Source organism: Haliotis asinina, chromosome 7, assembly GCF_037392515.1.
Source record: "Haliotis asinina isolate JCU_RB_2024 chromosome 7, JCU_Hal_asi_v2, whole genome shotgun sequence".
In the NCBI taxonomy this organism is placed as follows: domain Eukaryota; kingdom Metazoa; phylum Mollusca; class Gastropoda; order Lepetellida; family Haliotidae; genus Haliotis; species Haliotis asinina.
The window spans coordinates 15,287,235-15,304,498 of NC_090286.1; the positions used below are offsets into that span (position 1 = coordinate 15,287,235).

At 37.0% G+C, this 17,264-nt stretch overlaps 1 protein-coding gene across 1 annotated transcript in view; it reads left to right on the top strand.

Moving 5' to 3' along the window:
• Positions 1–17,264, top strand: part of LOC137291795 (VWFA and cache domain-containing protein 1-like) — a 73,781-nt gene that overhangs the window by 7,835 nt on the left and 48,682 nt on the right. Inside the window, exons 2-4 of the mRNA XM_067823324.1 lie at positions 6,623–6,685; positions 6,884–7,032; positions 16,292–16,398. Of these exons, the coding sequence (XP_067679425.1) occupies positions 6,623–6,685; positions 6,884–7,032; positions 16,292–16,398 (319 nt within the window). The remainder of the gene's footprint in view (positions 1–6,622; positions 6,686–6,883; positions 7,033–16,291; positions 16,399–17,264) is intronic.

A 17,264-nucleotide genomic window follows, 5' to 3' on the forward strand; every position in this document is an offset into this window, starting at 1 on the left:
CACACAAGGCCCCTTCTTCTTGAGATGGAGCAAGCACTCAAGTGAGGAAGGTAATAAGGCCCCTGTGACAAGCCTATTGTACTGCTCTCTATTGATCTGGCTGGCCAGCAAAGAAGCCATGTTTATTGCCTGTGGTCTTTTGCCTGGCTCAGTGTATGTCTCCACACAAGACATTGCCTGCCTGTGTTGGAAGCTAGCGCCTCTATAGCAGGCAGTCAGCAGTTGAGGGTTTAACACCCGATTTGGCCAAGGAAAGACTCTCATTCATCACTTTCTGTATTCAGTGGGCTATAATCATTGTACATAACCTGGTATCATCAACACACAAGCTCATGGGCCAGTAAGCAGGAATAGACAGTACGACATAACCCAAATCGTCTTCCAAATCAGAAGTGTGTTCCGAGGCACAGAATGTGTTTGTAAGCTAGAGCATACATTGATATTCATCATCACATGTTAATGTGTTCAGTTATATTTTTTAGCTTTTTTATTACACACTTTGCTCTCTTTGGAAAGGTAATTTTCTTTGAAAATGTTATTTCATTTGTTGAGCTTAAACATATTGTTTTTCACATGGCATATTTTGTATTTGAATTCTGACTTTTTCACCTAGTTTTTCATTCTCATGTTCTTTCTCCTTCTAAGTTATATGATATTTTCATGATATATGTACTGGTTTCTTCTATATTCTTTGGGGTTTTTTGACTGTAAAGTCTTTAAGTGTGTATTTTAATCTTGAATACCACAAATCATGATTAGGTACATTAAGAACAACTGCTGAAAGCAAACTAACAATTAGTGTAAGAACGATAGGTTTACGAAAGCTTTTTTGTTATCTTGGAAATGCATTTAGCTGGCTTGGCCCTTTACTTGGCAGATGTAGCAGCCAGTATAAAGCCTTGTCCCAAGTTGAAATGTCTGCTTTTCTCGTAAATCTACAGTTAAAAACTGCCATTTGCCTTTCTCATCTGTTCCCTTCACAAAGATTTGTGTGTAAGAGAGTGAGGCTTCAGTAGGCCGTCAGCCGCCATCATAAATATTCTCTTGGCCTGGAAAGCTGCTTGATCCCTGCAGCACTTTTCAACTTTTCAAAGGGAATCTCACTGCCAAAGCCATGTTTCATGCTGACTGCGTTTTATAGGTGTCTGGCAGCCGCATATAGCCTGTCTTTGTGTGAGAGTGAGGAATAACCGGCAGTAGCAGGCAGTGTGATCAGTGTCACTCCAGTGTAGGGGACTGTCTGAGTCAAACACTTACAAGTGCACGCAGGCACACTACACACACTGGTATTGCATTCAGTTCTTTCATATGGTGTGGTTCTAGTCAAGTTAGAGATATTTTGTGTGTTTTCAGAACAATTTCTATGTAACATATGCTATATTTAGGTTTCCCCAATGGGTTTCGTGCCCCCCCCCCCCCCCCCCCCCAACACACACACACACACACACAATGTTAGAATCTGTGCTTTACTGAAAAAAAGATGATCCGAAATATAACGTGTTATATTTGACCAGTTTCTTATAAGGTACAGTGTATTTCATTTCTATTTTGTGCATATCTGTTTGAATATGGTGTGGATAGAAAGTTCAAAAGTCAAAAAGACAACCAAGGGTTTGGAGAAGAATTTGCTTAGTAGGTTGATTATGTGAAATTTACTAAGAACCATTTGATTTATAAAAGGAAGATAAAGAAAATAGAAAGGTTGAGCAGCTGTATTGTTGCAAATTTGTGACCTAAGTCTGTTACAGTAGTTATAGATACACGCTTTCTGTGTAGACTTCGTGGAGCCACAGCTTATGTTAAAGTATTTTGCCATGTTGAGAAGTGGTGTGAAGGATGTAACGCTGAGTTTATGTTGGGCTGGCACACCTCTATCAGCTATCACTTCTCTCCCCTCTTCTGCCTAGCAATTACCTATACTGTCATGGCTGCCAGCCTGCCTGCCTGCCTGCCTGCCTGGCTCCTGCAGACAGTCCCTTTGAACTGAGCTGTGCCATAAAAGCCATTGAAGCATAGAGAAAGATGCATAATTATAGGCACTAAATATATTTAGTGTGATAACTGCATAGAGAAAGCTGCTGCCGAGAGCCAGGAATTTGCATGACTTACCAGCTTGATGATGATAAACATTACATAGGGAGACAGGCTTTGGATCTTAATGACATTTGAGGCACTTTGACTTTCAGTTAGGGACGCCTTTCTCGCAACAGTCTTTTCATCTGTTTTTTTTTCTAGGCCCTTTTGCAGGCATATGATGAGTGGGGAAATTTTATGTCAGCATCAAGTTGGAAACAATAAATGCTGCAGGCAACATCAAAGGCGAACTAGGAGCTTGTCTGTAGTTTGACAGACTAAGATGAAAGACATGACAAGCACTTATCTGTATGCAAGTCAGGTTTTTCCATAAGCATTAATAGCAAAAACCTTGCCAGCTTTCTATGACAATTTAATCCTTGTTTTGTGGGTAGGCCAGCCTCTTTGTGGTAGCAAACATCTCACTTTTGTTCCTACAGCAGTTAATGGTCTTATGTTATCTATTCACACTTTCCACTCCCTGCATGTGTACATAGTGTTGTCCAGTAAAAAAATCCACACTCTTCATGTGTTGTCCTTTTACCATGTCTACTCCATGCATGTTTTGGTGGGTTGTGAGTTATCCTTTCATGGTGTCTATTCCATGCATGTATTGGAGGGTCGCATGTTGTCGTTTCACCTTGTTGATTCCATGCATGCATAGGTGGGTCATGTGTTATCCTTTCATCATGTCTATTTCATGCACATGTAGGTTGGTCGTGTGTTGTCCTTTCACCATGTCTACTCCATGCCTATAGAGAGATGTGTTATTTGTTGTCCTTTCACCATGTCTGCTCCATGCATATATAGATAGGTGTTGTTCCAATCCATGATCAGCATGTATAGGTGGCATTTCTTCTTGCTTGATATGTCATAAGATTGAAACTCACGCAGATCAGTGTTTCTTGTTATGGTTTTTTTTAAGAATGACTGTGCCTACAACCTGATGGGGCAAAAGGTTGCATCATATTATTTACAAAGAATGAATTATTTAGTCACATAAAATTGATGAGATGGGATGTGTTTAGAACATGGTTAGTAGATATATACCTGCCCAAAAGTCTGTAAAACCCTCCTTTATCCCCACCCTACTCCAAAGTAAAATGGTCATCTTGTTGTACATCTGTGTTCGTTTACCTACACATACTTCTCTTATACATAATTTTGATACCAGACCTTGCCATATGTGGTTCAGACAGCAGTCCAGACAATTAAATTAGACTACTGTTTTGATTCTAGGTCTCACAGTACTATCTAGCTCTCACAGTACTATTAAAAGCAAACAATGAAGTGCAGATTCGTTAATTCCCAATAGTACATGTTCATCAAAACATAGCCCACACTATCAGCAGATAAGTAGTGGAACAACCAGTCAGGATGTCTTTGTGTGAAATTCCTCTCCTTCATCTCTCCAGATAAACAAAACAAACTTGACAAAATTGTAAACATAGCCAACAAATTTGCGGCTTCAATTTGGAACCTCTGCCTTTTCAGTATAAGTCAAAAGTTAAGAAGAAACCACTGGCCATTCAATGATATCCATCACACTTTTTAAATAAATGTTATAAAGTTATGACTACTGGTGGCCATTTCAAAATCATGTATTGCAAAACTAATAGAGCTTCAAATTCATTTGTCTGATACAGAATAAAACTTATTAATCTTCCTCAAAAATTGTAACATTGTGAAATCTATGATTAGGCACAAGTGATTATATCATATTCTTTGATTATGCTATTATTTATCATTATGTTCTGATTTGTTTGCCATTGTGTATACATACTGTAAATTATTCGTCATTAAATGCTTTGTATTGGCTCCTTGAATGCAAAACAAAATGCCCTTGCAGAACTTAAAAGTTTATCTTATTGTACAATGAGCAAGTTGAAATACAAACATGTCGGCTGAATGTCATTTTAAACTGGTTCTGTTAACTTCAGCATAGTCTCATTTCATCACATTGTGTAGTGAAGGATAACCTTAGAAAATTTATTTTCCAGGCATGCTATGTCTTTTTTTTTTGAAAATTGCTGTCATGATTCTTTGATGCGTGAGTGACAACAGTAGGCAAATAGCAACCTCCTATTCAAAACAATTTCCAGTCAGTTCATCAATAATTTCTTTTGCAATGACAGAATTTCATGCTTAGAGATAATGTTCTAGAAGACGGAAGTCTATATCTAGACTTTCTAACAAGACAAGTGATTTCTTTGGGTGATCTTTTCAGAAGAACTAATCAAAGATAGTGTTACAAACATACCTAGCTATGTTTTCGCGATTATTTCATTCTGTAGTTCATAAAGTGTACAGTTACATAGTGCCTTTCATTTGACATTCTACCCAGTCCACTTGTAACATTTGAGTACCCCTCGTATCCAATTTCTGTTAAGGTTTTCTGTGTTCCCTTTATCATCTTCAACTCCAGCAATGTTTACCCATGTTTCCATACATGTGCAAGTTCCAGTGTGCATAAGCTCAAACATTTATTTAAGAACTCAAACCTTTAAGAAGAAACATGCCAATTCAACCTATGAAGTTGAAAAAAAAAAGGCAATGAAAATTGTGTTTTCTAAGTTCAAATGAAGTGTGAAATCGGAGTTCAGACAATTCACTAATTTTCCCCCAGCACTTGGGGAAAAGTGGTTTCAACAGCTATGCTGTGCTGCGCTTATAAAGCATGCGCAGTGAATAGGTTTGCGGAGCTTGAAACAGTATGCCTACCTGGCGTATTAGGTTGTGAGCAGGAGTCTAATCTTGGTTGTGTAAAACAAACAAGTAAACTACCTGCTCGCTACATGAAAAAAATAACATGTTGATTATGGTAAGCAGACTCTGTGACAGAGAAAACTCCATGTCTAGTTTATTGACACCTATATGTCCACCTGTCTGTCTGTTAATGACAATATGCAATGCACAACTTCAATCATTAACCACATGCAATTTGAAATTAACACGTATTGGGCTTATAAGCCATAAATAAAGAGCCGGCTAAGCTTATCAGCAAATGAACCAGTGGCCAATGAAAAAGCTTTGTCACACTTGAGTGCATTCCCACTGGCTCTGACTGGGTTCAGTATTGTGACTGCTTCGTTTTAAGGGAAGTTAACCCAAGTACAACCTATTGCACTTTTGATTGGCGATTATACGCTTATAATTTTATTTATTTATTTTTTCTTAATCAGCAGAGCATTTTACATATCATGAATAAGTGATAACTGCGTTTTAATTATATTTGATTTGTTGGTTGCATGTGACCTTTAATAAAAGGGTATGTTAAAAAAAAGTCATTTCCCTAATTTGATTCACAAAGATCAAGTAAGTATGTCTTGTATAACCTATATGCAACATGTTGATCTAAGGGTGATAGTGATTTTAGAAAGTTTGCAATGCGACCTTGGTGTGTCAGCCTTTCAAAAATGACAAAATAAGATATTAATCACACTATAAGTCTTCTATTATTTTTGTACTGTAAGAGGGAGACAGATATCAACAAGTATGTCCACTGAAGGATGTAGCTCTAACACTGGTAACAGCTTAATGTCACATGCAACGCAAAACACAACTTTGCAGATTCTGATACCTTCCGGTATGGACTTGCATAAACAAATGGTAAAAAATGCCAATTTAACTTTTTAAAATGAAATATAAAGCAATGAAAAAAGCCAACGAAATCTCAGTTCCGATAATTCGCTAATTTTCCCCAGTGCTGGAGGAAAAAGTGGTTTCAACAGCTATGCTGTGCTGCGCCTATGGCATATGCGCAGTGATTAGGTTCACACAGCTTTACCTGGAAAGGCGACTGGTTCACGCACAACAAGTGATGCATGCAGGGATCATCACTACGGTTGAAGTTGGAGAACATAGATGTTTCTTGTGATTACAAACATCTTTGGTCAGCAGTAATAAATATACACTGGTCCCAGATATGCAAACCAAGTCTTCAAGAGAGTGTAGGATTAGAAATGCTAATTTCATTGCTAAAAATTGCACAGCTTGAAAACTGAAATCTTTTATTACATGCTTATGTAAACATAGAAGGCTATATTGATTGTGACAAGCTGTCTCTACCACTGACAAACTTCAATGTCTGTTTTATTGACACCTATGTGTCAGCCTGTCTGTCTGCTAATGACAATATGCAATACACAACTTCAATCATTGACCACATGCAATTTGAACTTAACACCTGTCAAGCTATACACCATAAACTGAATGCATTGATTTATGGCTCCTGCACCTGGGTTCTGTCTCAGTCACATTATGTAATTACACAGACAGGCAGGTGTGATACTTGTACATGAGATGTTATTATATATGTGTGGGTTACAAACAAAGTGCATCTATTTTTACTGAATGACTGGATCGGACAGAAACCGGTGCAAACTCAGATTTTCAGTTTCAAGTTCTGCTTTGTACCAAACCAGGGCATGGATGTCAGCAGCATTGGAATGCTGCAAAAAATTAATGATAGGTACTTGTTCAAATATCAAAACTTGCTGAAAAATGTTGTACTATCATGTATTCTGTATAGTATATTATTTCTTTTCAGGCCATCTTTGATTCTTTGCCATATTCAAAACATCCAAGCAGTGAAAAGGACAGACTGAATAAAGTAAGTATTAGTTCAAGTTCTCTGAAAAGATACCAATAAATAAGGATAAATGATAAGGAATAAAGCATCATTCTTGAAGAACACTTTAACTTGGCTGTGTTTTATTATGTGGTCTGCTGAGCTCTAAATCTAAGTCTTGCTTCTTCTTACCTTCTTTCTATTACTGCTAGAGTGTATGATCTTACATCTCTTTTTCAGATTGCTGAATTGCTTCGTTCTCGATTAATTGGGTATTTAAGAGTATTACGGACAATAAAGATAACAGTACAGCATCTATACAGCTTTCATCTGAAACAAGCCATTACCCAACGAATGGATTGTTGCAGTTTGCCCTACAGGGACTTCAAGTAAGTTGAAGAAATTCATCCATGTTTACAATTTGACCAGAACATATTGTGTTAAGCATCCCCATGTTAAGGAGGACAACCATATGTGATGCAGCTCTTAAACCTTCGACATTTTAGTGAAACCCACACTCACATTTATGGTCCTGACAACTTCACAAAATACTTGCTAAAACTGAGATTGAAAACAACTATCACTGATTTCATGTTGGCAAACTGTATTGTTTTGGGAATTTTTTATTAAAAGTATAACATATTGATGAGTATGCATCAGTGTACAAATCTGAAATTGAAATGTTTCATAGAATGATGAAGAAAACTACACACAGTCAGCAAAATTCAATTCATGTTAAACCAGGCATCACATTGTTCTTTTAGAAACATGCCTTACAAGGTGTTCTCCTTGCTGTCACAGAATATGGTTTGAAAAGAGACTAATGGATTATCATGTATCCAAAAATTGATCCTTCTCGCTTGTGAGATGCTGATGATCCCAAAATAATAATGTGTAGATGTGTAATTTGTAATGTGTCAAATGCTATCTTTTTGAAATTCTGGTTCAAATGTTCCAAAGCCATATTTATTTCCATTGTTGCAACAGGGAAAGCGTGAGACTGTGTTTTTAGCAGCATGCTAATGCATGTACATCATGATTCTTTTTAACATTAAATTTCATGGACTGTAGTACCCACTGTCTTAAAATTTGGTGGCGGCTTACACTGGGGGAATTCACAAGACACCAGTTGACTTTGCTGACCTTGACCTAGTCTTCAAGGTCACATGATACTTTGACAACATTTCAAACTTTTGTTAAAAGCTGTGTCAAACTCAATGAATATTGAATCAGTTGCTACAGTCCATGTTCTAACAAGTGTCCATTAAGCACATGTTAAGCACTCAGAAAGTTGCATTTACCTTAGAGTGTAAATGACCTCATAGTGTTGAAGTTGAAATTTTAGGGTGTTCCCATACTTCTTGTTTGTAGTATACCATAGAAAAATAGACTATGAAAGTTTACATACCGGTAAGCAGCATGTTCATCTTGAAAAGGTGATTGCATAGTTTTTTAGGGGTTTATGATAAGTTACAGGTAAAATATTTCATGCAATACATTGAAGTGTCTTTTGCAAAATATTTGAATGATCATAAGTGACATTATAGCCAAGAACTATCACTACCAGTGGCTATTGGGTACTTGTTAATCTGGTTTCTGTGGGCATGTGTGCCTCCACACAAAAGAAAAATCAGGCCTATTTATTGTTTGAAGTTCTGATTAACATAAAACTGAAGGTAAAATAGTTTCAGTTTCATTCAGCAAAGGACAACTGGCAGTTACTGATAATTCTACCATGACACTTAAGTATGTTTGATTTTGATTGGCTGTTACTAAAAAATTAGGAGTGAAATATTTTTCACTCATTTTCAGTTATAAAGGTGAACAGTCATATCGTCGGAGGCTGTTAGTTTGACCTCGGCAATTTCTTTGATGTGTTTAGATCGGATATAGCAGAAAATATTGACCCAGTCTGGTTCCAACATGAAATGACTGAACAGTCACCTAAAGTAACTCTTAAGTACCGAAGGTTTGCGTATGTAAATGTCATAATGCCCAGTTTATAATCACCGTGGAGGTATAGGGGGCCATGATCATGGGAAACCGAGAAGTTATGAGACTGGCACTGCTTCCTGTCTGGTATCTTTTGAAAATGCACGTCAAAACTCAATATACATAACACAGCATTTTTCCAGCAGCTCCATAAAAGCAGATGCGAATCTGATCTTACGTGGTTCACTTCAAAAACGCTTGGCCACAACACCTTGGAAAACATGATGAAGGCGATTTCCCATAATCATGGTCTCAGTAAAATCTACACTGATTACTGTGTATCAGTGATAACAGTTACCCTTTTGTCACATGCTGGTGTAGAATGTCGAGAAATCCCCAAAATAGCAGGCAATAAGAGAGCTTGTCATCATATAACTAAGATTCATGGAACGCTCACAAACGTCAGTATTTGGGAATTTTGTAAGGAGGTCAGCTTCAAACTGTGGTGGATTGAACAGTTAAGTCACATCACTCAAGCACTGCTTCTTCCTCAATGTTTGGTCTTTTCAAAATTGACAGCAGTCAGGTTGTCATTAATAACTACTTTTGGAACAGAGCAAAGCTCTGACAGGCATCCAGGACAGCCTCGTTTCAAAACTGGTACACACTAATGACGTCAGAACAAAGGTCAAAACAGACGATTCTATTTTTGAAGTTAGAGGGGTATTCCTTATTATATTCCATTAAAGTTGTCCACAATGAAAGAAGCAGAATGACAGTACAGATCTTGCAACTTGCAATGTATTTGAAGAAAACTTTCTTGTGGAAAGAAAGCATTTGATACTATGTAAATTGTTTCTCTTTCCTGTTTCACCCTGAGTGTGGATGAAACCATTAGAAGGCTCTGTCTGCAGTTGTGTCAAAACACTACACAAGGGTAATGAATGCATATTTAAAGTATGGTTTATTCATGCTGCATATGTAATGGTAGAATGGAGATAATCCTATTGTGTTTACAGTTTGGAAGTGGTTATAGTTGGTTGAATGCTGCTATAATCACTTCTGAAATGTTAACACAATATGGCTATCTCCTAATCATAACTTTGGTCTGCATTATCATATTGTGTACTTGAAATGAAGCACAGTAGACATATACATATAAAGAAAGTGATGAGAATACCGAGCGTAATTAGTACATATATAACAAGTAGTTTCCGAAATGATAACACGACACGGATATTCTCCGTACATTATAAGTTATCACATCGTGTCTCAGGAAATACGGGGTTTCTGATAAAACCCCGTATTTCCCGACACATTTATCTAGGTGAATGTTTCCACTAAATCAAAACAAAACAACACGCATCAAATCGACTTGTTGCCATGTTGACACCAGCTGATCGTTTGACCTCAATGCACCGCACATTACTAAAGGCTTGTGGATACATGCTTTTCTCACTTCTCGTCATCACCGAGGCGTTGCGGGGTGATATGACTTCGCAGCGGGAGTATACAACTTTTATACTCCTGCTGGTGGATCGTGATGAATGTACATGGTATTTTATCAGAGTCACATAGACCAATCAAAACTCGACATTCTTACATGAGGCTAGATAAATATATATATATAGTAGAGCTGTGACGATGTATCATGGTATCGATAATCGTGATACTTTATCAGACTATAAATATATTGATACTTTTTTTCATATCAGTTATGTGAAAATTTACATGTTACTTGATATGAAAATATTCTTTTTTAAAGAAAATAGCTAAAAATAACATATCGTGAAGTGCACCAATTCATGCAAGATATTCAAATATGTATAGTATCATAAATTTTCTATATTGTCACACCTCTGATATATATTTTATTTCTGTAAATGTCATAATTGTTGAATCTGGACAATCACATATCAACAAACTGGTATGCTTATTTCACCTCATTCCATGCACATACAACCCCAGCAGTATAACCACTCAGTATAACCTTTCTTATCCCCCGGCATTTAATGCAGGGGATATAGTCAATGCCTTGTCTGTCCGTCCGTCCGTCCGTAATCATTTTGTTTCCAGAGCATAACTCAGAAACCGTTCAGTATTTTTAGACCAAACTTGATAGGCATAATAATCTCAACCTATAGTTGCACCTTTTGCTATTTACAAAGTTTTGGCATTTTATTTTATTTTTTTTTCAATGGAATATTTTAGTGTTAGTCTAATGATGGGGTGGGCTTCGTTTCCGGAGCTGAACTCAAAAAACGATCTATGTTTTTCTGCAAAACTTGGTAGATATATCTATCAGAACCTGAAGTGGTGCCTTTTGCTATGTACAGGTTTTTGTGATTTATTATTTTCTTGGTTTCCATGGAAATGTTTCGGACATAGTCTGAAAAATGAGAGGTGTGTTTCGTTTCCGGAGCACATCTCAAAAACTTCAGCCAAGATATCTGTGGCAGATCTCAAAGTGGTGCCTCTTGCTCTTTACAGGTTTTTGTGATTTATTATTTTCTCTGTTTTCATGGAAATGTTTTGGACTTTGTCTCAAAATGAAAGGATGGGCTTTGTTTCCGGAGCAGATCTCAAAAAAACGTTCAATATTTTGCTGCAAAACTTGGTAGATATCTATCAGAACCTAAAGTGGTGCCTTTTGGTACTTACAGGTTTTTGTGTTTTCTCGGTTTCCATGGAAATGATTCAGACTTTGTCTCAAAAGTGAGAGGTGTGTTTGGTTTCCGGAGCAGATCTCAAAAAGTTCCAAATATCTGTCAGAAAAACTTATATATGTGGCAGACCCCAACATGGTGCATTTTGCTATTTACAGATGTTTTTTCTTTATAATTTTCTGGGTTTCCATGGAAATGTTTCAGACTTAGTCTCAAAATGGAGGGATGGGCTTCGTTTCCGGAGCACAGCTCGAAAACCATTCAATATTTTTCTGCAAAACTTGGTAGATATATCAATCGGAACTTAAAGTGATGCCTTTTGCTATGTACAGATTTTGGGGATTTCTTATTTTCTTGGGTTCCATGGATACATTTCGGACTTAGTTTCAAAAGTGAGAGGTGTGTTTCGTTTCCGGAGCAGAACTCAGAAAATTCTTAATATCTGTCAGTGAAACTTAGTAAATATGTCTGGCACACCCCAAAGTGGTGCCTTTTGGTATTTACAGGTTTTTATGATTTATTATTTTCTCAGTTTCCATGGTAACATTTTGGACTTCATCTCAACATGGTTACAGGTTTTTGTGATTTAATATTTTCTTGGGTTCCATGGAAATGTTTCAGACTTAGTCTCAACATGGAGGGATTGGGCTTCGTTTCCAGAGCAGAACTCCAGAACTGTTCAATATTTTTCTGCAAAACTTGGTAGATATATCAATCGGAGCCTAAAGTGGTGCCTTTTGCTATTTACAGGTTTTTGTGATTTAATATTTTCTTGGGTTCCATGGAAATGTTTCAGACTTAGTCTCAACATGGAGGGATTGGGCTTCGTTTCCAGAGCAGACCTCCAAAACTGTTCAATATTTTTCTGCAAAACTTGGTAGATATATCAATCGGAGCCTAAAGTGGTGCCTTTTGCTATTTACAGGTTTTTGTGATTTAATATTTTCTTGAGTTCCATGGAAATGTTTCAGACTTAGTCTCAACATGGAGGGATGGGCTTCGTTTCCAGAGCAGAACTCAAAAACTGTTCAAAATTTATCTGCAAAACTTGGCAGATATTTGAAGTAGACTACAAAGTCATGCCTCTTGCTATTTCTAAGTTTTGGCATATTTATTTTTCTTGGTTTCCATGGAAACAATTCGGACTTAGTCTCAAAATGGATGGATGGGCTTCGTTCTTAAAAAGACATTAAGTAACTGTCAGATGATTTGCCCTTTCAAATATGTGGGGGCTGGGGGGATATGTCATCTTCTGATGACTCTTGTTTACTCTTCCAAATTCAGCTTATCTATGGTAATACACAGTAGAATTATGACATGAGGACATGTGTTTTTTTATTCAGGATATCTTTAACCAGGATACTGCACCATATGTATACATCTAGCCATATTCTGCCAAATACTGGTGATTAAAAGTATTTGAACACAGGGACTGGCCATGTTTTCCCACCTTACTCATGCTTGTGGGTTTCACCAAAGTGGTAATCATCAGACCTGCATCACTTCAGGCTTTCCTCTCTTTACACTGACACTGCTTGATAAAATAGAATGCAGATCAAAGCAGCAGTAAACCCAACTAACTCGCCCTTGCACTTTGATGTTTTTCCCCCTAACCCAAAGTCAGTAGAGTTGCTGCTAGCACAATACATGTCAGTTTAGTATTTCATTAATTCAAAAGTGGAGTTTGAAGATTTGTCTGGTCATTACAGGTGTTCTTTGTATATTTGGGTGTATATTCTGATACCAACTCATTATGTAGTTGCCATCTTTATGATTATTCCTGTTTGAAATGTGTTTTAAGCAACTAATAAACCCACAATATTTGGATTTATTTTTCATTTAAACATGAAATATTTAAAAATAACTTCTATTCATTGCATTAAAATTCTTCCAATGAATAGCATGTAGAACAGATAATTGTGTCCAGTATTCCTATTTCATAATCTAAAGATTAATTTCATGCAACAATCTTTGAACTCTGATAATGAAAATAGCCTCACATGATGGATAAAACACATGGCTAAATATTTTCCTTTTTATCCCCCCCAGCATGCAAAATGTATAATTTTCATGATTTCCATGGAAATGATTCAAACTTAGTCTAAAAAAAACATCATGTAACTGTCAGATCATTAGTCCTTTCAAATATGTGTGGGCAGGGGGGAGGGGGGGTGTTATGTTATCTTCATATGACTTTTGCTTGATTTTATCATTGATTTGGTAATCAGCCAGCAATAACTATGATCAGCATCCTCCATTGACAGCTTCCTTCAAGACAGGAATATTTTGGTTGCTTTCGTCACAATAGATAAGCGTTTGCTACTCTGCCACTTGCACTGTCTCTTTGCTGCTAAAGAAGAATGAAATATGGCATATTTAGTAGTTTTGTTTCTTTGTTTTAACTATCTGCGGTTCCTGAATGTGAAGTTGTCAAAACAGTCAAGAGTAACCTCCCCTTGAATCATAGCCAACTTTTGTTGAAACATTTTCAGCAGTATGTATGGGAATTTATACCAATCACAAGTGAGCATTGGTGTGTTTCCGTACTGCATCGTGTGCAAATTACCCATGTGGTTTTATCATGACTTATTAAATGTCTCATGGAATTTAATTTATTCAAGAAAGTGGCTGAATGGAAAAAATGGTGACAGTGCTTGCTTAGCAACAAGGAGTTTACAAGTGTTTCTGTATGATCACCAATTTTTTCAAAAGGAAATCAGATAACTGTGGGGATGGGGCTCAGGTGAACGGTGGTGGGCATGGTGAAAGCGATCACCCACCGAAGAAAGAGGCAGAAAAAGGGACATTTTCTAAATCGGGGACGGGGCTGTCCGATTCGGTGCCAGTTGGGAACTGGGAAAAAAATGGATGAAAGAGATGAATATCGACACTGAGGGTCCTAAACTCTCAGATTTCATTCCAAGGCCATTTGTTAACCGTTGGTGGATCAGTGGGCAAAGACCAAAGCATCCAAAGAGAATGAATAACTAATATCATGAATATTAAACTTGGAATCTGAATTTATACCTATTATGTAATAAAATGCAATTTTTTAAAATGTTACTTCTTGATTTTCTGTTTAGCTTGTAACCTAGAAACTCACAGGCAAAAAAATTCCTTGTACGTTTGAAAGTTAAAGTCTAACCTTGTAGGAGAATTTGATGACTTTGTCCTCATGGTATCTTTTGGTCTCAGAGAAGATTACCTTTTGTGTAATGTAGTTATCTTGAAATAAGATTTTGAAAAATGTTGAAAATAATGTGAAGGTCACCCATAAATGTGGGTTTGTCAACATAGTTGAAGACATTGGATGCATCATCTTAGGAGTTTGAAAACCTGTCAAAGTGTGGTGACCATGCAATTAAGGTCACAGTTGACTTGTGTCTGCGTAATCCACCAATGTAGACTGTCACCAGATTTGAAGACATGTGGTACAACAGTCCATGTGATATCATGTTACAAGAATCAGGACCTGCTGAAAGCTGTATGAAAGCTGTATGAAAGCTACGGAATACATAGTCCTCCATTGTGGCAGGGGACAACTTAGACTGTGTTTTGGCAGATAAATGGTATTGCAATATATTGCAACTCTGGCACCTATACTCTCTTATGTGTTGTGACAGATCACGACTTTGTACATGCAGAGCGTGTTTTATATATGCTGAAGTCCTAAAAATAAATGTTATTCAAGAGCTAGCAGAATTCCTGAATGGAGATTTGTTTTTCATGAATTGTATTCTTTATATATAATTTATTGTATGCAAAATATGTTTTGTGAGTTAATTGCAATGGAAAACTGCTTATTATCCAATATAACAGTTCTGGAAAAAAACACTATTACAATACATATATTTTGAAAGGCACATACGATACACTAGTGTAGCAGTTATATGTTGCAGTCCTACTACAGGGAATGAGTTTTTAGTTTGTATGTAAGCACAAAAAATCAAATTCAATCACATTAAGATATCCAGACGGACACTGATGTATTTAAAGGGCTATTAATTTCTGTAAACTTGAAACATCATTACAATATATATCACTAGCAATGATTTGAGATACTTTGATTTTCATTTCTTTATACAGTTTGTAGGACAGTAACCACACACTGCATTCACATGTTTTTGTTCATATCTGGACACTGGCAGAAATCATTTAAGTATGTATGAAATACCGTATATATGAATTACCAACAACTCATTGAAATATTTCAATATTCATTCATTATTATCACCACCAATGTTGGGGTATTTAAATGCACTCTGCATCCATTGTTCTGTCTGTCTGTGCACATTTGTCTTTTCTGGAGCAGACCTCTAAAATCGTTCAATATTTCCTCACCAAACTTAGCACATGGATAGATCTGGTGGTGTCCTGGTGCCTTTTGGTAGTTTGGGTATTCTGAATAAAATATTTTTTCTGTATCCGTGGCAAATGTTTTACTTAGACTGAAATTTGTGGTAGTGCTCTTTTCCAAAGCATAACTCTAAAACTGTTCTTTATTCATCACCAACCTTGGCATATAGATTCGTCTTATGCCTTTTGGTAGCTCTGGAATTCTGAATAAAATATTTTTGGCATTTCAATGGCAACCAATTTGACTTTGACTGAAATTGATGGTAGTGCACCTTTCTGGAGCAGAACTTTTAAAACCTTTCAGTTCTCTTCTTCTGCTTTTCTATCTACACACCAAAATATTTGACATAGCCATAAGTTGTAGACATATTCGTGAAGAGTTTTTTTGCCAATGCGGGGGATATTTATGACTTCTTTTTGCAGCTTTTAACTAAAGCCAATATGGCAAGTAATCTTCAGTCAACAAAATGTTACAAATGCCAAACCAATTTACTTGTTAATGCATACTGATCTGGGTCTGGAAGTGTTGCTGAGGGCCTTTTTCTGCCTGTTCTTCAACACTCCTTAATTTTACTTGAAGTCCATAATCTGTCTTATGTATGAGACAACATTGTGCATAAGACACAATTACGAGAACAGTTAATGCCTAAATGTCTGTACACCCATCTCAAACTGATTTCCCTTGTATTTCTAGAGCGGACCCTGCTTATGGATGTCGCATATCCCGTTTAACAAGCTGTGATCTGATTCCGCCCAGTTCAGACCCTGGAGATTTTAATCCTGGCAGGAATCTTACTGAAGGTAACTGTTTACTGAATTCAGGTTCAGCATACACAGCAGTCTCAACTTCACAACAACATCCCACCTTATGCTGCCTCTGCCTCTACCTCTACCTCTACCTCTACTGGCATGCCACCATACATCCTCTTTACCCCCACCAATGTGCCACCATATGCCCTCTTTACCTAAACCTACATGCCACCATATGCCATCTTTACCTCCACCAACATGCTAACATACACTCTCTTTACTTCCACCAACATGCTAAAATACTCTCTTTACTTCCACCAACATGCTAACATATGCCCTTGTTACCTCAAACATGCCATCATACACCCTCAGCATATTGCAATCATTGGTTTTACATATTTTTGTCATATTGACTACTGACATCTCACAGTACTCCAACTGAGAGGTCTCTTTGCATGTTGCCTCAATAATTTATTTTGGTCATTTTTTAAGAAGGTATGATGGTTATTTAGTTGTGGACATATTGCTGTTTCTCAATATTTAGCATACTTGCTTAAACAAAGCATTGTATCAGGCTTTCTTATCAAAATTAACACATTTAACGTTGATGGTCCAGGGCATCTCTTGTTGATGTTTATTTACAGTTTGTAATATAACTGTGTAAGATATTTGAATGGCCTTGTTGGCTGCTGTAGAGTGTCAGCATCTTGTCACATAATGTATTACAATGCATCAAACACAGCTAGAACAATACCATGCTGGATGGGTCAGAGTCAAGAGATCCACCTTGTCTCTAACCTTCATCCTGTATCTATGGTTCCCCAACACCTTACTAAATTTTTATCCCCCAATGGATGTTTAGTGCAAAGCAGTGGATATGGTATTAATCTCTGTCCGTATGGTCGTACATACGAATG